Below are 22,434 nucleotides of genomic sequence, written 5' to 3'. Positions count from 1 at the left end.
CTGTATATGGAAGAGGTAGATATAAATAAATAGAAATAACGCCAAAGGAGACGCAGGGAACCCAGAAAACATGCACAGTCACCCCGATGATACAAAACTGTTGAAACAGGGGAATTAAAAGAGAACATTGGCCGCGAACACAATTTTTACTCCAGCTAGAAACCATCCCACCTTTTTGAAAATGTTGAAAAAAGAAGCGTGGACAACGATACGAGAAGGAGAACGTATTAACCAAAGGAAAGAAAAGAGAGAATAAAAGTACTAAAACAATAAAACCCAGGCAAATAATGACATAAACACTGAATAAGGGCCGAAAAGCCAAGGGGTGAAATATATGCTCGCCACTCCCGTTTTGTTGCTGCAGCACACGAACAAGTTCCATGCTCTTTACTGTCCGCCTGCGCCACTCACGGCAACCGGTGATACTTGTCCGGCAGGGCCATTTTGTTTTGTCTGCTCTTCAAAGTCGCGCATGGCGTCCTCGTTCTCACGCCGCAGTGCCTCCTCTTCCTCTTCCCGCTGCCGCCGAGCTGCTGCAAGTTGCTCATCCTCGTCTTCGGCGGGTGGAGGTGGCGGCGGTGGCGGCGTGGGTGGTGTCAGGGTACCGGCGTTGGCCTCTTCGTCTTTGAGCCTCTTGATGGACGGCGTCTCGGATGGCGTGCCGTTGGGTGATGCTCCAATAGGAGCACCGTTTTCTCGTCTACTGCCTGTATCACCAACAAAGCCGCTGTCGGCCCGTTTGCGTTTCCGGTCCGATGTTTCGGGAGAGAGCGTCGTCGCATCATCTGTGGCTGGCTTGGCCCCGTCATCGTCGCTCAGCACCATATCGTCGAGAGCGGCGAGATCCTCATCCTTGTTCTGGTTCTTGCTGCCGGCTGCCGCGGCAGAGGATGAGTCTGTCACAGCCGCCATCTCTGTGTCTTTGCTGCCCGTGACTGCGTCGCCAGACGCAGAAAACACAGCGGCCGCCGCTTGCTTTCCGCCGCCATCGTCTTGGCGGTCGGCCTTACCAGCCTTTTTCTTTTCGTGCTCCTCGTACTTTTTGACGGCCCGCTCAAAGTAATCGTGAACGTGCACCTTCATTTTTTTGGCCAGTGCCGGTGAAATGGTGTTGGGGTCATCCACACGATTGTTCTTGTAGTCCGAGGCAACAATCTTTTTGCTGATATCTTTGCCAAGCCTTTTGATCTCTTCTCTGGGTAGTCGGTTGCGGTACCGATCGGTGACAGATTTGATATGGGGATGAAGCTATGTAGACAAAATTAGCTCTGCGCAACAATCCGTGTAGAAACGAAAAAAAAAAAAAAAAAAAAAAAAAAAAAAAAAAAAAAAAAAAAAAAAAAATTTAAGGCTAGGGGTCGCTGAGGCACATACAGTATTTTCGTAGATTTTCTGCTGCTTTTCGATGGGTAGAGACCGCCACCGTTCGCTTTTCGGCTCCTGGACGGGTGTTTTGGCGGCTTGCGGGGTGTGAGTGATGGATGGCCGCGGCGCTTGCTTTGTAAGGCGGTCGATAATATCCTGCACAGCGTCTATATCCTGCTGAGCTTTAGTCAGGCCCCTTACGATTTCGGTAGGCGCCGTGGGTCGCTTCCATGTAGTTGCACCGCTCTTGTTGTAGTAGTACACGTTGCCCTTGGGGTCTGTCGCACTAAACCAGCCAGACGGCAGGTTCTGTGTGGCAGTCTGGCTGTTGTTCATCGGCTTCCGCTGGTTCCGTGGCGTCCCGTTGTTGCTATGGCTGTTGCCGTTAATAAAAAAGTTGCTGTTCCGCTGCGGGATGTTGCTCCGTGGTCCCTTGGGGATGTTCATGCCGTGCAGCGGCGAGACGGGCCGCGGGCGGGGGGTGTTGGTGTCGTCTGCGCTTTCGTTGTTCTGCACATCACGGCCGCGACGGTCCTCGAACGCACTGACCGGCGCATTCGGGTCGAACTTCTTGCGTGGGATGCGGTAGGCAGTCTGCAGCTTGTCCCACTCCTCCAGGAGGCGCTTCGACTCGGCAGCCACGTCTTCATGCTCCGACGTCGACAGGTCCCTGATGGCAAGCTCGATGTTGGAGTCGGAGATCTTGTTCTTGGTCAAGCGTGGGAACATGTACAGGATGTCGAGCACCTGCAGGACGACATTATTGTCGTCCTTGAACAGAGTCAGGATGGAACAGAGGATCTGGTAGCCGTGCATGCGGACCACGCGGTGGAGGACACGCTCGTCGTCGCGAGCAGCCTGGATGCGGGCCAGAAGCTTGACAGCAATCCACTTCTCCTTGCACTGCATGAGCGCAGCCATGACTTTGGTGACGCCGTCCTCCGCCAGACCCGATTGCTGCAGGCTGCTGACGTACTCCTCGTCGTCCTCGTTGGGCTTCTTGCGCCGCTGCTTTTTGGCCACGGTCGTGTCCCAGCTATCCGGGTCGTCGATGCCGAGGGCCTCGATGGTCGCCAAGGAGAGCTTGGTCGCCCGCTCGGTCTGGGTCTTGCCGCCGATGAAGCCGGTACAGTTGGGCTCGCCACAGTAACATGGCTGGGGGTCGGCGCCGTAGCGGTCGACGTTGTAGTCGAACACGAGCTCCTCGCCCGCCCGGATCGACCGGCCAGCAAAAATGCCCATGCGCAGCTTGTTGCCGACCACCCACTTATCAACGTAGCAGTTGGGGTTGCACGAGTGGTTGCAGAAGCGACCCAGGTTGCCTTTGCGCGTGGCATCGACAAACTCGCTCTTTGTGAGGGACATGAAGTAAAAGTGCTTGATGCCCTCCTCGTCATACTGGATCATTCGCCGGCGAAAGGTGGGCTCGTTGATGACTTCGCCGATATACTCGAAGATGAACTCGTTTTGGTGCAGGTCCGCGTCGGTGCGGAGGCCAAAGCCCTTCTTTTCGGTCTTGATGACAGACACGCTTGCATATTGCCTCTGCTGAAATCTCTGGTTTTGGCAGTGGTCGCCGCAGTTGCAGCCACCTTCTACACACTCCATCTTGGTCGCGCGGTTGATGCAGTCGCTGTCCTCGCCGCAGGACATGTTGCGCCCGTCATCTACAAAATTCACGTTAGTAGCCAATCAACGGACAATAACTGGCTTTCTGAGAAGACACGTACGCAGTTCCTCGGCGCAGTCGCAGTCAAAAGCATCGTTGTCTGAGGAGCCCATGTTCTTTGAGCCGTACAGGCAGTCCTCAATGACCTGAAACTTGCTGGTGGCCTCGGCTGTGGCGTCGGGAAGCTGGTCGAAGAGCATCCGGTTCGGCCTCGAAGACGGCGTCGCAGACCGTGACGCCTTGGCCGACGACTTTCGGTTTGGCCGGGATGCGGCGGCGCTCATGTCTGGAGTCGAGACGTCGCTAGGTGATGGCTGTACATCGTCGTCGGGTGACCGGCTGCGCGAGACCGACTGTCCTTTTGATCCGTTGGGCGTGGCGGACCCCTGGAAAGGGCTGGCCTCGCTCTTCACGGCCACTCGTACGCCATTCTGGGCTCGCGTGCCATTCGTCCTTGTGCCGGCGGTCGTCATGTTCGCAGCAGGTCCGCGTGAGGCGTGTGGTATCCGCACATCGTCGTCCATCTGCTACGTCTGTGGTATCGGTGGCACCGCCGTCGCAGTCGCCAATGTCGGTGTTTGTCTTCAGGAGCCCGCCTCCGTGCGGTGTAGATTTGGGGCTACACTTCGATCTCAGACCGCTCTCACGCGCAACGCGGTTCTTTGTAGGTCGAAGCGACAGGCTAAGCCGACAGTGATGTCAGGGGTTCTTGTTGCAGAACGTCGGCCTAGCATGGGATCAAGGACCGCCCGCTTGTCGAATGGCCCCGATCTGTCTTCGTCCGACGCCGTGCCAAGTGGCAATGGAGGCCGGACGGGCAACGGTTGGCGGGTTGGCCTCGAGGGTCGAGTTTCCTACTCGTGTCGTGCGGTGCTATCGAGCACGGTGGCGATTCGGACAAATGGCAGCGAAACTGTGACAGAGGCCAGAGACGGTCGGTGGTCGGCAACGCAAAGGAAAAGACGACAAGTCTGGCTGACGCGGTGCAAAAGCGGATGTGCAGGCGTGGATCTGGAGTGAAGGGGCCGCTTCGACGCTGCGTGCGGGCGAGGACAGGCGTGTTGCTCTAACGCGCGACGGCGTTAGTAAAATTTCACCCGGGAAAATGTCCTCTATTTTGCAGGGGGTGGAGAAGCCTATTGTATCTCCGTACGGGTAGCCCAATGCTGCAGAAGATGTTTTGTTATGCCTGAGGGAGAAGAGAGAAAGAGGGAAAACGGTGATTGAAAGTGGCGCACACGAAGTAGCAACATCTCTACGCTCGAGTGTTCGTTGCTCCTTCCCCAGCTCTATTCCTTTTCTCTTCCTTTTTGTTATCTCACTCTGTCGCTCTTTCCATTTTTTAGTTTGCATTCAGGGGCCCTTTGCGCTTTCCTCGCATGGGCATCACCTATGTGCATGCCGCTCTTCTCCTACCGAACGCGTGGGCGTAGGCTGTTGCGCATTTCTCAACTGGCAGCAGGCGCGACCGCCCACTGTGGGCATTGTACTACCACAGGTTCTAGCGCGCACTCTTTGTCGGATTAGCTGTAATTGCGACTGCCGGCAGGCGTTGCCTTCCGCCCGTAGTTTCTCTGCCAGTGGGGTTGTCTCTCTTTGATCCCATCGTCCACCATGGAATCCACATGGCATATGCGGAAGGCGCGACTCGTAGCCGCAATGGTTCTTCCCGCTCGCAGTACTTCTGCCAATAAATGCATTCTTTAGTGGTGTCCACTTGACACAACTGTGACCCGATGATGTGCTGCTTAAAACAATTCATTTTGTCCAGTGACACCATCGCGGTGATCTGCTATTTACCATTTTTTCTCATGGTATTTGTAACAATGTCACTTTGCCATATTTTATATTCGTCCCTGCTGGGCTAAGAGCTGGGCCTTGCCCCACTTTCGTCTGATCCAATATCAGCTGCAATTGGGCTGTGCTGTCAAAGTGCCAACGATTTCATTGCGCCAGTCGTTTGCCTTGTCGACGATCTGTGACAGCCTTGCGAGTGACTTGTCAACCGGTTCGTCCTAGCTAGAAAGTTCCCGGGGAATTCCACGTGGCGAGCCTGGTGTCTGCTCGAGCTTGCAGACCTTAAGTTGGTGGGAGGCTTTTCCCCAAGCTTTTCCAAGTTTACCGGCAATCTGGTGCAGGATCCCATCCGGAGTTAGACGGTGCACTCGATGGCCAGACCGCCCTTTGCCCCACGGCCTGCCGCTTGGAAAACGTTCAGGTCGAGTCGAGTAAAATCTCATACCGCGGAGTATGACCATGTCGTGCGTATAAATCAGGCAAGCCAGCCAAGCGGTCAAATTGTGTGTTGCATTGCACAATTCGTGACTCTCAAATCCGTGTTCGATCTCTTGTCTGGGCCGAGCATCCACAGTTTGGCAAAGAGAGGAACATTGCAGTCTATTTGGAGACGAGGCATTGAAACTTGATTCGACGGGTCAGACCCAATCGACGAGGACGCTGATGCAAGAGGCAGAAGATGGACCCCGTCTCTAAGCACTCGCAGGGCAGACCGTGGGACAACGTAGACGTGGAAGCATTGGCGCACAGCCCGGGGGACCACAACGCATAACTGCATGCAAAACTGGGTAAATTGTGTCAGCTCTTGGGACAATAAAACAGGCAGCCGGTGAGTGGTGCGCCAGCCTGTCGGATCCTGCGATTTGTTAGCTGCTGCTGTTAGAACGAGGCAAGTGCCGTCTTGCCAACGCATCATGCAGATATTATGTGGAGAAGAGCCCAGGCGAGAAGACGAAGGCATGCGGGCAGGGTAATGATGTAAAGAGCAACGTAGCTCAAGGGGGAGAAGTAAGTAAAACGCAGGGTGGCATAAGAAGTATAAATCAACGAAGCCTTTTGATGTCGCCCACATTGGGACCAAAATCAAACGCCTCTCTTCACATCTCCGTTTTTCGAGTCCGTCCCGGGACGGCCCACCTTGTGATACTTCGAATCCGTTCAATGGACCGGCCTACTCGACCTCGATACGACTCTCACTTCGTCAAACTGAGCCACAGGAACACGGAAGAACTGTTGGCGTGTGCTTTTATGTTCTTTTGTGTTCTTTTCATCCCTTACCCACCGCCTAGGAGGTAATTACCGAGACGGTGACTGTTCGGAAGCCGCTCCTGACTTGTTATTGGCAGACGCCGTCCACCTAACTAGCCATTCACACCTCACAAATCATCTTACCCTGGGCCTCGGCCACCGACTTTTACCTCCTGTCCCACTTTTTTGGGCGCTCGTTCAGCCCTTTCGTCTTCTGTCATCCATGTTGCACGCCGAGTTCACGTTAGACTCCCGGGCAGTCCCGTAGTGGGAAAAATAAGAACAGGGCAGAAACGACATCTCGCCTTCTGCCCTGTCCGGGCATGGCGTCCAGTGAGGGAACACCAGATGCCCAGGCCGACAGCTGAGTCCGGAGTCTGGACGGTCGATGACGGTTGAATTGTCTTTGTGTCACGCAAGCGCTGACCATGACCAGGCCGGAAAGGCTGAGAGAAACAAGAAGAAAAAAGAAAACAGAAAAAAAGGGACGAGGAGGGGCTTAACCGGAGGCCGCTCACTTGTTTTTTCAAGGAAAGACCAGCCACTGCCGGCGTATCGATTGCCCCGTGCCCTGTTGTCAGCGCAGTCGTTTCTCTTCTGCTCTTTCTCCTCATCATTTTGTTTGTCTCTTCCTGATTCGCAATTCTCTTTCTGTCACACGCTTGCAGGCCTCCGTCGGATGCCATCAACATCACAGCAGAAGAAGTGGCTGAGAAACTGGGGGGTGGGCAGTAGGCCGAAAGGGGATCCAGAAAAAGGAAAGAATCCAAGACTTGTAGCCCACGAACGGCGCAAAACAATGACCAAACCGGACAGACACAAAAAAGGTTGACTGGACTCGACAATGCTCTGCGAAGTGGACATTTATGGGGGTGTCAGGCGGTTTTAGTCGGACGGCCCCCATTGGCTGGCTGCAGCATCGTGCAGCGTGCATACACCTGCTCCTGCATGCAGGTTGTGTGAGAGGGTGCGTCCAGCAGACCTCTTATTTTCAGCAGCAGCTGGCTGGGCTGCAGGCGACAGATTGCGGACAGGCGATGCAGAGATGCAAGTGCATGAGAGCGAAAACAGCACAAAAAGTACATTTTTGGGAGACTGCGACTTGGGAGACTGAGAGAGAAAGAGAGAAACAGAGAGACAATAGCAGTCGCAGGAAGAAAGAACAGGCGGACCGTGACGTTCTTCACTGTCACTGCCTTGCGCATGCGCCGAGCGCGCGCAGAAAGCAGGCAGATGAGCGGAAATCGACGATATGACAGGAAAAGGGCCCACTGTTGTCGTCGTGCTAGATGTCGAGTGACGCCCGGCTGATCTTCTCGTTGGCTCCCGCATTTGTTAGGCTGGGTGAGTAAATATTGGCGCCCGCTCGGAAGGCGATCCAATTTGCTCAGAGCAGGATCGGGGCCCGCTTGTTGAAGACACAGGGGAGCAAGAAACAGCCATGCGAAAGATGAGGCAGCACACTTGATAAAAGAGAGGAAAAACAGGCAACTGGCAAGAGACAAATCGGTCTCTTGATCTGAAGGGTTTCCGAGGATGAGACAACGCAAAAGGAAGTTGTCGGTGTAATCGCATTTCTGACAAGAGAGACAAGAACAGAGGCAGAGGCACAGCAGCGCGATGTGTTGTCGCAAATCGCCACCGCCAGTTCCTGTTCCCTGTTCCCGCCGCGGTTATCTCGCTCGCCGGCCAAAGGTGCAGAGGCCGCTGTCGTGTACACAGTAGGCCGTGGAAGACGACTGGTATCGCGGGTCGATGCGGTTGAAGGAGAAGAGTGGCTGTTGCAGGAGGAAGGATGTGGCCCTGAATGGAAAAGGGCCTAGCACGACCAAACTCGTGTGGCCGCAGAAAAGTGGCCGCAAAAACGGCAGGAGGGAGGGGTGCAAATGGCTCTTTCCTCGTTTCCTGACAGCAGACTGCACAGATGGAGCACAAATGTTGGATGGCAACCGCGCACTTGCCCTTTGCCTTGCGGAACATTTATGTTTGTTCTTTCCTTGTGGGGTAATCACATTGACCAGGGATTGGCTCCCGGCCAAAAGGGCTTCTTGATCTTTGCGTTTGTCTGCAGTCAGCCGTCCCTTCCTGTTTTGTGACCCCAGATCTGGACTCTCACACTCGCTGCCTTGCATGGCTTGCGTCCTCTTGTTTTCTACATATACTTGTTTCTGTCATATTTTGTTTTGTTTTCTCTCTCTTCTTGATTCGTTGTCGCAAGCAATACCTTCCTTCCCCGTTGAAGGCCTGCGAGTTGCTATCCACTCGGTCACCTGTCGGTCACCTGCAAACATTCTGCCTCGCACCATCGCTCTTGCACAAAAACGTGCCTGCATCACCCTGCGCTGGACTCCCAAAAGGGCAAGAGAAGGGGAGAGCAGAGAGAAGGAGCCACGGCCAGGCCACACTGCTAAACGATCGCCGGGTCTCTTCTTTCCTCTCCTGCCGCGTCGGTGTCTCTCTCGCTCTTACCCTCTATCTGACCACTTCACACATCTCGCTCCTGTCCCTTTACCCTTTGTTTATTTTGGGTTTTGCCATCATCAACCTCACTTCGCCTTCTCCTTCGACTTTGCAGCGTTCAATGTCGCGCTTTCGCGTGTCTTATCTGGCCTGCATCAGCCCCCCCAGATCTCATCATTTCTTCCCGGCTCGACACCCAGACCCCTGACTGGCACCGACACGATACTACCGACTGTTACGACCCTTTCTCCCCATTCGGGGTACTTTACCTTGACTGGTCAGGCACTGCTGACCTTTTCTCCGTTTTGTTTCGTCGTTTGTTTCCTTGTCCTTGAGCCACCTGCTTCGCCTCGCCTCTTTGTGTTTTGTTTTCTTGTAGCGTGTGCGTGCCCTCGCTTGCCTCCGTCACCATATTTTGTTTGGTGACCATTTCTGTCTCCTGTATTACTCCACCACTTTTGTGGTATCGCTTTGTTTCCTCTCTTTCTTTTTATTCTATTTCTCTTGCTCACACTCTCGCTTCTGTCCCCTCCAACCTCTTCCCTCTCTGCCCCCTCCTTCCACGCGCCAACCCTTGTCCTTGCTTGCCAGCTATATCCGCTGTCGATTTCAAACAGCGCTCCACCTCGTCTCCGTCTCTCATGTCTCTCACTGGCCTTGTCTGGACCCTCGCCAACAGTAGCTCTTCTTTATCGAGAGGACACCCCCCTGGTAACACCCGGTCAAGCAGGTGGGCTTCAAAATCGTCACCTCCCAGATAAAAAGAGTCAAAAAACAGATCGAGCACGGCCAGCAGCGAAGGAGATCTGTGTCCTGCTTCTTCTGTCCTACCTTACGGCATTTCTCATTTCTCTTTACCGTCTCCGTTCTCTGTTCTCTTAAGGTCCCCTGGTCCTCGCTGGTGTTTTCGTGTTGACTATACCCTTTCCGAAGCCAATCTAGCTCCCGCAAAAGACGCGCGCTTGCTCCAGTTTTGGTCTTTTGCGCGTCTTCCGTCGACCCTCAGACACCAGGAATATCTTAACAACAGGCTGGCACCCCTCGTCTTGTCCTCCGTGGCCTTCTGCTGGTTGATTCTTCCGCCGCCAACTTCAGGCAACGCCGCCGCCGCCTTTTTGTATTATTACAACCCCCAGAGGAAGAAGTCACCAGAGTCACTCTACTCGCTTTAACGATTGTCGCTTTCATTTCACTCTCGCCTCCCACCTTACTTTTCAGCAGTTGCTTTTCCTGGCCTCAGAGCCGCTACCATATTCGAGGCCGTTTCCCAAGTGCCTAACGTTATATTCGAAGTGAACTCTTTTCGTCGCTCCCTTTTCATTGCAAACATAATTTCTGTTTTCAAAAGGCCTTCCCTGGTTTGCAAAGTCTCCTGTCGCGTGTTGTCTGGAGACATACTGGGCCTCTTACCTCTCCATGGCTCATCGTGGGCCGTGCTCCCGGCAAGCTTTTCACTCTTTCACGGTCTGTTTCTTTGCATGGTTGTAAAGATCCGTTTACTTCTTTTCATCGACGACTGAGCCACAGGAAACATCGCATTACTGTGATTACCTCCACCGCCGCATTTCAAATGTCGTTCCACTGACCTCCCTGCCCCGTTCCCTTCTCCAACCCGTCTGACACGACTCCCCCATCCTGGTATGACGCCGGAGCCGGTGCCAGAAGGCCCTGCTTTTGAAAATGGACACATCATTTGACGACCGGGAAAAGGTTAGCATATATGACGCATTCGCAAACGCCGTGGTAAAACGCTTCGCTAACACGACTGACAGCGGTTCATTCTTGCAGAGATGGTCAAGGCCAGCCACCTTGATGTCAGTGCAGTGGTCAGCTTCGTCAAGCACTTCAACATCTCGCCCGACTGGCATGAGATGCAGATACCGCATGGTGCGCAAGCATAGGCTTTCCACTTCATTACCTTCGCGTTCCATACCGTGGGAGGGGAGAGGATGGCAAAGCAGATAAAGGCCGTTACTTACATTTATTGTTGTCTAGGTCGCACTATAAACCAGTGTAGGCAAGCCGCAGCCTCCATGGGCATCGAAACGCCACCGACGTTTACACAACAGCACCTTCAACAACAATTCCAGCAACCGGGGCCACAATACCCTCAACAACACCGCCAACAATCCGAGCCGCAAAACTCGACTGTAGCCCAGCAGCATCAGCAGCATCGAGCTCCCCAGCAGCCGCAACATCTCCAGAACCTCCAGCACCAGCAACAGCAGCAGCATCAACGACGCCAGCTCCAGCAACAGCCGCCTCTCCAGGTTCCAGCCCCGGTCGCGAAGCGCAAATCGTCCAGTGCCTCGAGCGAGAATGTCCCGAAGAGGCAGGCAGTTTCTCCTACCGATATAAATGGCCCGTCGCGTGCTCGCAGTATCCAGCCACGACCGCCACCAGCTAATGGCGCCCCCTTTGAGAGACAGACGCCTGGTGCGATTACGCCCCCAACTCAAACCCTACGTAAGAAAAGGGGTAGACCATCAAGGGCAGATAAGATTGCCCAGGCTCAGGCTGCCAGGTTGACAAACAATCCCTTCCCATTCTTGGCACCTGCAGGCAAACCTCCATCGATAAACACACCGCTGGCAGGCCAGCCAGCCACGATGAACAATTATGGACAACCTGTCAACTACTCCCCGCAAATACGGTCAGCTAGGATCCACAGTCCGGCCGTTGAAGTGACCGCGGAAGCAAGTGTAAGTACCACTTCCTGGCAGTCTAGGGCGAGAAGCATGGTTTAACAGTGGTTTAGCCTATACCACCAGGCGGATACTTGAAGCCGGCAGAGGATCGGAAACTGGCGCCTCTGAAGCACGAAACTTCGCCCACCGGCCTGAAATCAGACGATGCGTTGCCCGACCGGCCGAAAACACCACCCCCCGAACAAGACTCGCAAGCTGCACAAAACTTAGGGTCTCATTGAGACGGCAATCCCGGCCGTTGTACAACGGGAGTGCGGCATTCCAGCAGAAGCTACGATACCCGATCATGACGCTCCACGGTCTTGCTTCTCTAAACTCATTTACGACGCTAAAGATAAGCACGCTGCACCCGTATACTTACACTCAAAGTTTTTTTTTTCCCCTTACAATGTTGATTTCTGCATTTTCATCCCCGACGTTTCTCGCCTTCATTTCTCCAACACTACATCTTGAGATATCCCATTCTAGATGGCTGCATACCAGGTTACGCGACGATGTCGGCATCCATGGTTTCCTTTCTGGTTTATTGTTTTCTTAACTTACTTAATGTTGGCGTCTTTGGTTTATGGGTGATTCTAGAACACAAGGTGGGCGGCCAAGTTTGAATATCTATGTTCTTGTAACGGAGGCTTATGTTTTTTGTTTCTCCTTCTTTCCTTTGTTATGGTCGAAGTTGTGTATCGAATGATGTCTGAACGGCACAGACTGTAAGATAGGGAAGGGTCGAGGGATACTGATGATTTAATATTTTTTAATAAACATTACGGTACTCACACCATTGGCGGAGTCGGCACCGGATCTTATTTTGCGATAGCTTCCCACACTCAGGTCTGTCTACGCGACTTTTTTGTCTTAACTAAAAAGAGTAAAGGGGCTTGGGTATATTATTTCTTCTTCCAAGTGAAAGACTTTGCAAGCCTTCAACGAAATATGTAGAAACCACATAGAAATCCCTTTAGGAAGAAGAGCCAAAACGTGGCATATAGGAAAATAAGACTTTTTGCGACTAAGAATATATCGATAGGAGAAAAAAGCGAAAGAAAACGCCGAAGGCCGTCTAAAAAAAGCAAAATAACGACGCGCAGCTCGGATGTGAGCGCGGTAGATATGTGGCCAGAAATGAGATGCAAAGAGTAAGATAAATAAAAGATAAGGAAGGCTAGATAGGGAGAGAGAGAGAATGAGAAAACGAGAAAAGAGAAAAGTGAAAGGAATGGGGCGAGAGACAAATAGGGTGAGGAAAAAAAGATAGCCAGGTCAGTGGTTCTTGCCTAGGCTTTGGAGGTTGACGAGCTCGGCGTACCGACCGTTGCGGTGCATCAGCTCGGTGTGGGTGCCCTTCTCGACAATGCGGCCCTGGTCGAACACGTAGATGATGTCGGCCTTCTGGATTGTAGACAGACGATGGGCGACGGCAATGGTCGTGCGGCCCTTGGCGGCCTTGTCCAGAGCAGCCTGCACAACCTTTTCACTCTCGCTGTCGAGTGCGGATGTGGCTTCGTCGAGGAGACTACAGAGGTGTCAGCAACTCGTTCAAGGAACAATATAAGATAAAATGGAGTAAGGAGGAGACGGAGGAGTGTAGACATACAGGATCTTGGGATCACGGATCAGGGCACGCGCAATGGCGATGCGCTGCTTCTGACCACCACTCAACAGGGTACCCTTGCTACCGACCAGGGTGTTGAACCCGTCTGGCAAGCTCATGATAAAGTCGTAGATGTTGGCTTCGCGGCACGCAAACTCGACGTCGGCATCCGACACTTGCTTATCATCAATGGCACCGAGCAGGATGTTCTCCTTGATGGTACCCATGTACAGAGTCGGTTCCTGTGACACCAGCGCAATACCCTTGCGGTACTCGTTGACATTCAGGGTGCTGATCTCCTTGCCGTCGAGGTAGATGCCGCCGGCAAGCGGGTCGTAGAAACGCTCTAGCAGTGCAATCGTGGTGGACTTTCCACAACCAGAGGCACCGACCAGGGCAATGTATTGGCCAGGCTCTATGCTCAGGTCCAGGCCACGCAGAACGGGCTGCTCCAGGCGAGTCGGATAGCGGAAATGGACGTCACGGAACTCAATGTGCTCATGGGACGTGACGGGTGCACCCGACTCAGACCACGAGTCAATGACAACCTTGTTGTCGAATAGTTTCAAAAGTTCGGCACTGGCATGCTTCGCCTTGCCCATGTCGGGGGCGAAGGAGAAGACCGTACCGGCAGACTGAGCGCCGAATATGACGGACTGGAAAACGAGGAAGAAGCTGAACATGGTGTACTCGCCTTCGGAGAGCAGCTTACCGCCATACCAGAAACCGAGGGCAAGAACGAGGAAAGTCAAAGACTGCGATGCCGCATAGAGCGACGACGATTTGAGAATCGAGCGGGTCGACGACTTCAGCTGATCAGCGAGGTTCTCACGGTAGTGGAGGAGGACATCCTCCTCGCGGGTCAGGGAGGCGACGGTGCGGATGGCCGTGATGGCCTCCGAGGCATAGCTGGCCGAGCTCTCGTAGGCCTTCTTGGCACGCTCGCGGTAGTGGGCAAGCATCCAGAAGCGGAAGAAACCGCATCCGAGCAGCAGGGGAATGGTGGCGGTACAGACGAGCGCAAGCTTCCATCCAATAATGATGGATACAGTCAGGGCGGCAACCAGCGTGGTCGTCACCGAAAGAATGGTGCCGAGTGTGGCACCGCTGAGACCAGCAACGTGCGTGACCTCGGTAGACAGGAACGACGTCAAAGCACCCGAGGTGTTCTCGTCCTTGTCAAAGAAGGCAATGTCCTGGCGAAGCATGGTGCGGAAGGCACGGTCGCGGGCGCGGTGAACTAGTCTCTCAGAGCACCGGGCGAAGATGATACCTTGCACACTGTAGGCAATAAAGATGACAATGGCAAGCATCAGGAACATGAGACACCAGAAGCGGGCATCGTGGGCCACCTGGTCCCGGTTGGCGGGGGTGATGATGACAGAGAGCGTGCTGATTTCCTTGGCGAAGAAGACGGATTGGGTTGGATTGCCGCCACCGCATATGATGGAGAATAACAGGGCAACGAGCATGAGCTTCCACTCATGTTTGTTAAACGAGGCAATCAGCTTGATGAGAGTACCGAGTCCATATTTGGTCTCTGCCTCCTCAGACTTGCGCGCCTGGGCGGCAATGCTGGAAACGGACTTGCGGGTGCTCGAGCGCTGTAACTTTTCCTTGATGTTGTCATCAGGATCGGCCAGGTAGCCAGCCTCGACATCTTTGCCAGACGCAGCGTCAGCCGCGGGACCAGAAGAGGACGCAGAGGCATTGGCAGCACCATCCTTGTTGGCAGACGAGATCGTGCGGATAAGGTGGGCATCCATCTCGGCGTCGATGGCTTCGTCGTCCTCAGACTTGACGTCGTTGACGACCTCAATGCTCTGCGCGCTGACCAGGTTGAAGTACGCACCACGAGCTTCAATCAGCTCGTTGTGCGTACCCTGCTCGACGATGCGGCCTTGAGACATGACGACAATGTTGTGGGCATCCTTGATGGTGCTGAGACGGTGGGCAATGGTGATGGTGGTGCGACCCTCGGAGGCGACGTCCAAGGCCGCCTGGACGACACCTTCAGAGCGGGTATCGAGAGCAGAGGTGGCCTCGTCCAGCAGCAAGATCTTGGGATCTGAGACGATAGCACGGGCAATGGCAATACGCTGTTTCTGGCCACCAGAGAGCAGGAAACCGCGCTCGCCGACGTTTGTCTCGTATCCCTCTGGCAGGGCTGTGACAAAGTCGTGGGCATTGGCCTTCTTGGCGGCGCCAATGATGAGCTCACGTTTCTCCTCGTCGCTGACGTGCTCATGCTTGCTGCCAATCAGACCGTGGGCGATGTTGTTGAAAATTGTGGTGCCGAACAGAACGGGTTCCTGCTGCACCAGAGCAATGTTCTGGCGCAGCCAGCGAAGGTTCAGTTTGCTGATGTCGTGGTCGTCGAGGTACACAGTACCCTGAACAGGGTTGTAGAAACGCTCAACCAGGCCAACAATGGTCGACTTGCCTGAGCCAGAAGCACCGACGAGCGCGGTGGTCTTGCCAGCGGGAATAACGAGTGAGATGTCCTCCATTACAACGACCTCGGGACGTGACGGATAAATGTGCTTGACGTGGTCCAAGCGAATTGTGCCCTGAAGGTTTTCAATCTTGTCGCCTTCGTCGGACGAGGGATCCAGGCACGAGATGCGGTCGATTGTGTTGTAGATCTTGGCGGCGGCAGCCAGGCCTGTGGTGAAAGCCTGCAGGTTGGGCGCGACGTTGCCGAGGTTGAAGGCACCGATCATAACAGCCATCATGATGATCAGGACCTTGGACAGGGGGATGGTGCCGTCGAGCAAGAAGTTGGAGCCGACGTAGAAGGCCAGGCCGTAGTTGAGGTACAGAACCAGCATCATGCCGGCAATGAGCATGCCCAAGCTGGACTTGACACGGAAACCGGCCTTCTCGGCACGAGTCAGGTAGATGTCGTACTGCTTGGCAAGACGGTCCTGGGTGCCAAAGGCGACACAATTGCGGATGGAGCTCAGGACTTCCTCGGCGACGCTGCCGCCCTCGGCATAGGCGTTAACGGACTCCTTGCCGTACTTGACAATGAAGCGCGAGCCACCGCCCATGACAAGAACAAGAGCCACGAGCGTAGACACGAGGATCAGCGTCATCTTCCAGTACTCCACGAAGCCAATGACGAACGCTGTGACAAAGGTGGCCATGGCAGACAGTGTCAAGCCGACCTTTTCGGAGATACCCTCCTGGATCAAGTTGGTGTCGGCGGTGATGCGGGTGGTGACCTCACCAGCGCCGAGCTTGTCGAAGAAGCCAATGTTCTGGCGCATGCAGCTGTCGAGGTAGTGCTCGCGAATTTTGCCGCTGATGTGTTCGCCAGTATAGATGAAGCCGACGGTGGAGATGTAGGTGGTGACGAACTCGCCGATGGCCAGGTAGACGAAGTAGAGCACGAGATGGGACAGTTTGCTCATGAAGGCCTCCCGGCCGACCTGGCCGTTGAAGAAGCCCTGGAAGCTGCCCTGTAGGTTACCAAAGATGACCGTCATGAGGGGCAGCGCAGCACCCGAGGCAATGGCACAGATGGCAGACACGATCAGGATGGCAATGTCCACGCGGGTGGAGTAGCGGTAGAGAGTGCCGAAGCCGACCTTGACGGTGGCGGTGTCAACCTGGAGGCGGAGGATGGCGGCCTCGTCGGCGGGCAGATGGGCGTATAGGTCGACATTCTCGGCCGGATCCGGGACTTTGACGACGCGGGAGTCGGCTTTTTCGAGATCTAGAGGGCTGGCCTGGCCGGACGCCTTGGCGGGAGCGCGCTTCTCGTCAGACGACTCGTCGGCATGGCTCGAGGCGGCCTTGGAAGCCGGTGCACCTGCGGGTGCGGGCGCATCGTTGGCCTTCTCGGAGGCGCTGCTGGCCGCGGCCTCGTGTGCCTTGTCAGACACGTCGTCGGCAGCCATTGTGGAGGGCCAAAAAGAACGAATTTAGAAGTACAGAAAAAAGAAGTAAAAAGGTGGATAAAAGAGAGCCTGGCTTTCGTCAAAACACCCCCCTTGCTACTGCTCGATGCTCTCCTTCGGAGAACAGCTGAGGCAGTAAGGTCTTTGGGGGGGTTTGAAGGCTGGAGCGTGGGGGACGGCGGTCGTAGTCCGGGGTCGAGTCAATTCCGCACAATAAGCTGTCGATCCGATCGGTATGCGATGGTGAGGTTGTGTTGTCGAGGCGCTGAGTGAGAAATGGGATGAAGAATGTGGAGGTGGAGAAGTGGGAAAGGAAAGAAAAAGAAAGTAAACAGAGCTGCGACAAACAAAACAAACAGCGAGGCAACGTAAATAGATGTGAAAGGAGCGAAGTGAAGAGCGAAGACAAGAAAGTCGAAGAGGAGTCGGCGACAGATAAGAACCGTCGGGGTTCGGGGATGAGGAATCACAACAAAAATAAAGGAAAAGGGGAAGAAGGGAGAGTAGAGAGAGGGCGAGCAGGAAAGAAATCCAAAGCAGCTAGAAAAGGGCACAAAAGGTTTGTGGTGCAGGATGCAGCCGATAGCTAAAAAAGGAAGGCGTTGGGGGCGAATACTGGAAACGTAAAACGGCAAGAGGCAACGAACGGACAGAAGCTTCTTTCCTTGCCGGGAAGCAAGACGGGACGGGGTTCCACAGGGGAAGGTGCCTGCCTGGGAGGATGGGTTTTGCGTTTTGGCTTGGTTTGACAAAGAAGGTAGGCACGCCGTAATTCGTACATTGCTATTATGAACGATGAACAGCGTTCGACGGCAGGACGGAAAGTTGCCTTGTCCGTCCACCGTTACGCCCAGGACATTCTACAGTCTACGTGGGCAAGACGGACAGACCGCTCGCTCCTGCTGTCTGTTCGTTGGAACGGCCCAAGCAACGTTCCAAAAAGGAATGAACCAAGAAACACGACACATGGAACAGCACGCTTGAACTGATTGAACCAACGGCAGTTCCTTTTCATGCCTTGTCCGACTAGTACAGTCCTTGACGCCACGCTGCGTTGCTGGCGAGGCGTTGCTGGCGAGATGATATCGAGATGCGGGAACGACATATCTCGCAAGGCACAGCATATCACGAAGGACGGTTGAAAAGGTTGGAATCACGGTGTCAGCAATCTTGCCAATGCCCCGTCTATCTTTGTAAGGCACTCTACGAAGTATTCTATTTTTGTTGTTGTTTTCCCTTGGCGGGTACGGACATTCCACGCATCTCCGTCGCCGGGGAATTGTCATCATCTTGCTTCATATCTCACCTCGCCGGTGGCCGTCTGTCACAAGAGACTGGCGTTTTTGTCGGTCGATGAGCCATGCAAGCGAACCTTTACGCCCGCCAGTCGTCTTACTTCTCTCTTCCTACTGGAACCGACCGAACACCCTGTTGCAGGTTCTTTCGGAAGGAAATAAGTACCTTCCCGTCTTGGTACCCTTGTGATGCGGACACCAAGAAAAGGGTACTTGGCGTAGGACTGACTACGGCTGTACCTCTCTCTCCACATCCTCTCGGGGACACGGGCTCATGGGGGATCCGACTAATCGCAGTTTGGGCGGCCTGTTGGTGTCCTTTGTCGGGGGTTTTTTTTTTCGAGACGTTTTGACACATCGGGCCAATGCCTCCCCCCGTCCATACGAAAAAACGCTTGTTCGTACTAGTTTTCCGCCAATTTTCGTTCTCGCTTTCGCAGTATCCACCCCGACTAGGAAGGAGGGAGTGGGCCCACCGAGCAGCGTCTTCCGCGTGTTGTGTCGGCCGACAAAATCTTACTTATCAAGCAAGCCCATTTTCCCACGCGTCAAGCTTGGACGCAAGTCGAGGTAGGAGGCCCTGCGGAACCAATCTCGGCTAGGCTGTGTCCCGCAGCGACGATGCCATACGCGAAGTTATTTGGGGGGCAACTGCAAGCGGGCGGTTGGATTTGTTGCAGCCTGTGCCCGTATTTGCTATGGCACTTTGTACGATGCATGTTGTATTTCGTACGACATACTGCATGAGGAGTACGGATCCCAGCGCAGGAGGATCGTCTTACTTTGGAATTGACGATATATTGGCATGGCAGATCCCGTAGCACGTCGCGTGGTTCCAAAGTATTACTGCCCGTCCTTTTTGGGGCCGGTGCAACTGATGCGACAAGGCTCCGAAGCACAGGCAGGAACGTTTGACAACCGTCAGCACGGTGCTTGAGTTCTTTCTCAATCCCGGTTCGCAATTGGGCGTAGATACCGAAACCCGGTCGCGGCTGCCGCATTTTAGTAGATATATGGGTGCAATTAAACATGGGAAAGTAAATTCGTAAGACGCGGCCGAAACGGCTTGGCAAGGAAGGCGCGGCTCGTTGTGACTGTTGCCTGGGAAAACGTAAAAAGTACTGCCGTAGAGTCGAACGGAGTTCACAGCTGGGGATATTAAAAACAGGCTGCGTACGGAGTATTGCCCAGTACGTATGGCGTACTTTCCTGAAAACATTCCAGCGGTTCGGTGTGGCGTTTTAAACTGCCTGCCAGCTTCCTCCCGTTTGGGCCACAGGCCGCAGACGCGATTTCGATGAAAGAAAATTGCCAATCAGCGGGCAGGGTCCAAAATGGCCGGCGTTAGCGCACCTGCAACGGGGGTTGGCAAGCAGAAAATATACTCCGAACCTTGTCTACGCTCGGTGCGTTTGCACATTTGTTTTTCTCGGAATGTTCTGTCTCTTCATATACTCTTATTTCGTTCCTTCTTTATCCGTAGAAAAGTGACATAATAGCTCCTATAGGATTGACCGTGAGATGCCGAAAGGGGCCTGTTATCACCGTAAACATGTGGCGGAAGGAGCAACCGAGCCACGCGGGAGAGAAAAAGAAACAAAGCGCAAAGAAAGCGTGGCCTGGCCTCAGCACTAATCCACCCGCCCAATGTATCCTAATTGGGAAGCCGTTCAATCAAAAAAAAAGGTTCGCGCGAGTGCCATGAAGTGCTCAAAAGAAGAAACGAAACAAGAAAAATGTAGACGAATAATGGCCTTCATTTTGCTGTGTACCAATGCCGAAAGACCAGTCGCAACTTGCACCGGTGGAAGGCGCCAACCAGGTAGCCACTGCCATCTTACCGCCACCCAGCTAAAACCTCCCTCGTTCTTGCCACGTTGGCCGATGTCCGCACAGTTCAGCTGCGTAGCCTCGTGGCGGAAAGAGCGCCTAGGCGGCTCTTACGTCACAGCCCACAGGCGAGCCTGATCGAAGTCTGGCTCAAGCCAGGCTGTCCTCAGTGTTACTGAACGCATTGAAACTGCGGCTTCAGTACGGTCATTTTCGTATACACCTGAGAACGAGGAAAAAGAACGAAGGCCAGTTTTCCATTGATTGTCAACTGAAAGTGTTGGCATTGACACACCACGACTGTCGGCGGCGAATAGCGATTCACCTCTTCCTATCGCAAGGCTCCGACAATATCCAAACCTCTGTCAGCCTCACTGTACACCACGACAACGAGGCTACGGAGTACAGGCTCGCCAATCGACCTGGTCAACATGCATCTGGCTGCGTGGACGCCATGGTGCGTGGCCCTTGCGGCCCTAGCTGCATTGCCGTCGTCGACGGCCGCTGCCTCGTCCAAGAACAGCAAGAATGCCATCCTCCTGTCCAAAGTGAGTACCACCTCTCCACCAATCGATCGAGATGTATGTTTATCTATGTGGTACGACCATGGACCGTGCCCTGACACAGACACAGGTCCAATCGTTGACGCTGCGCGCCGGGAAAATGACCACCCACCGCCGCGTCGCCGCCGTGCCGCAGCTCAGCTGCACGGCCAACCCCCAGCGCCTCTGCGACCTCTTCACGGTCGATACCATGCGCTGCACCAACCAGGGTAGTGGTTACGATGCCGAGGACATCCAGTGGTCCTGCACGGCGTCGCTGCCGCCTGAGTTCAAGCTGGGCAGCACCGACGTCGTCTGCGAAGGCTACAGCTCGGGCCACGATCCGTACGTCTTAAAGGGCAGCTGCGCCGTCGAGTATCGCCTGGTGCTGACGGACTTTGGCGAGCAACAGTACCCGGACCTGGCGGGCGAGGCGCGCAAGACCAGCTGGGGCGCCGACAAAACGTTCAACTGGGTGTTTTGGTGCATCTTTGTGGCCATTGCGTTGTGGATCCTCTGGGCCATGTTCATGGGCGAACGCGCCCGGGATCGAGGAGATAGGAACAACCGACCGGGTGGTGGATTCTGGGGCGGCGGCGGTGGCGGAGGAGGTGGAGACGGGCCTGGCTTCGGCCCGGACAACGATCCACCGCCTCCGTATCCAGGAACAAAACAGTGGGACGGAGGCCAACAGCAGCAACAGGGCTGGCGGCCAGGTTTCTGGACAGGTGCGGCGACCGGTGCGACAGCGGCCTACTTGGCCAGCACCAGGAACAACCGCAACAATAGGGACAACAGCAGTGGCTACTACGGTGACCAGTACGGCGGTGGGAGACGAGCTGGGAGTACTTGGGGTGGAAGCGGAGGTGCCGGGCCATCGTCGTCGTCCTCATCGGTATCGTCGGCTCGACAGCCAAGTACGGGCTTCGGAGGGACGCAGCGTCGGTGAAACAGGCCGAGGAAAGCAACGGAACTCCGGGTCACAAAAGGCAGAGAATCGCCTGTTAGTCGTACAGCAATCGCCGTTGTATTTTGTATTGTGTTTGGGATCGCCCCGTTTCGCCCTAATTTGCTATAAAAGTACATACAAGGAATGATTCAAAAGATCCAAGACAAAGAAGACGGTAAGGGGGGAATAAGTCCCATACCGTGAACCAGACCAATTCAGCCCCTAGACGCCTGCCAAAACATGCAACATCGGAAACATAGACAAGAGCGACTGCAGGGACCGGGAAATGAATACAAAAGCCACCGTCCTTCCGCCACACTTCCTATCGTGACAAGAGCCTATCGAAACTGGCATATATACGTTTGTCCAAGACAGAACCGTGAAACGAGTGGTAGAGAGAGGGGGCAAAGAAGGTGAAAAAAAGGGTACTCGGTCGAAATGGAAGAAGAGTAAAAAGTGTACAGTGAAATGAATACAAGGTTGTAATAATCATAGTAGTAGAAACAGTGGCAGTCGGGGGAGCATTTGCTGTGCGCACGGGTCCCTCGTAAGCATCTCCTTCCGGGTGAAGGCCCATGACCCAAACACCAGGTTTCCAATTGTGCTCGTTGCATCTGTCGCAACGATCCTATGTTTGTACCCGTCGCAAACGACGCCCCAGGGAACATTGGCGATTGGCGAAGCCGTATGACACCCGATGGCTTGTGAATAACACAAAGTGGCGCGTAATTCGTCGGTTGTGTTCACATCCAAAGGCCCGTAGAAGACTCGGGACCTCGATTGGAAGACACTGCCTAAAGCTCCCTGGGCCCATCCACACTGGAAGGGTATGGGTGCGTGAGTTTGGCGCGTGAACAATAGGATTTCGAGCTGGAGAAATAACAGCCGCAGCGACATCTGTATTACAGTGCGCTGAAACACTGCAAGGCGCAGGACACGAGGGCGGCGTGAAGAGCGAGTCATTGCCTGCGCAGGGAAGTGCGGTGCATGAGGCTCACATGGCGCAGCGTTTGGGGATCTCGAGATTGATCAGATCGTTTTTTGCCAACGACGCCATTTTCCAGTTGGTTGGCATTGC

At 54.3% G+C, this 22,434-nt stretch overlaps 4 protein-coding genes across 4 annotated transcripts; 2 read left to right on the top strand and 2 right to left on the bottom strand.

Moving 5' to 3' along the window:
- Positions 1-387: 387 nt before the first annotated feature.
- On the bottom strand, positions 388-3,558 carry SPBR_06509 (histone-lysine N-methyltransferase SETD2; the record flags this gene model as incomplete). The annotated part of the gene is made up of 3 exons (XM_040764765.1): positions 388-1,248; positions 1,375-3,032; positions 3,096-3,558. The coding sequence occupies 3 exons, from the start codon at positions 3,556-3,558 to the stop codon at positions 388-390; spliced, it is 2,982 nt and encodes a 993-aa protein (XP_040616328.1).
- A 6,771-nt stretch (positions 3,559-10,329) lies between these two features.
- On the top strand, positions 10,330-10,946 carry SPBR_07871 (uncharacterized protein; the record flags this gene model as incomplete). Its single annotated transcript, XM_040766125.1, has 2 exons — positions 10,330-10,426; positions 10,810-10,946. The coding sequence occupies 2 exons, from the start codon at positions 10,330-10,332 to the stop codon at positions 10,944-10,946; spliced, it is 234 nt and encodes a 77-aa protein (XP_040616327.1).
- Positions 10,947-12,504: 1,558 nt separating this feature from the next.
- SPBR_06389 (ATP-binding protein cassette, subfamily B (MDR/TAP), member 1) lies at positions 12,505-16,740 on the bottom strand (the record flags this gene model as incomplete). Its single annotated transcript, XM_040764646.1, has 2 exons — positions 12,505-12,757; positions 12,839-16,740. The coding sequence occupies 2 exons, from the start codon at positions 16,738-16,740 to the stop codon at positions 12,505-12,507; spliced, it is 4,155 nt and encodes a 1,384-aa protein (XP_040616326.1).
- A 3,556-nt stretch (positions 16,741-20,296) lies between these two features.
- On the top strand, positions 20,297-21,356 carry SPBR_07545 (uncharacterized protein; the record flags this gene model as incomplete). The annotated part of the gene is made up of 2 exons (XM_040765799.1): positions 20,297-20,413; positions 20,499-21,356. 2 exons carry the CDS (start codon positions 20,297-20,299, stop codon positions 21,354-21,356), a joined length of 975 nt encoding a protein of 324 aa, XP_040616325.1.
- Between the last annotated feature and the right edge of the window lie 1,078 nt (positions 21,357-22,434).

This window comes from Sporothrix brasiliensis (assembly GCF_000820605.1).
Source record: "Sporothrix brasiliensis 5110 chromosome Unknown Cont20, whole genome shotgun sequence".
NCBI classification, from domain to species: Eukaryota; Fungi; Ascomycota; class Sordariomycetes; order Ophiostomatales; family Ophiostomataceae; genus Sporothrix; species Sporothrix brasiliensis.
Note: the sequence above shows the minus strand (reverse complement) of the source record. Positions and strands in the feature narration are given on the sequence as shown.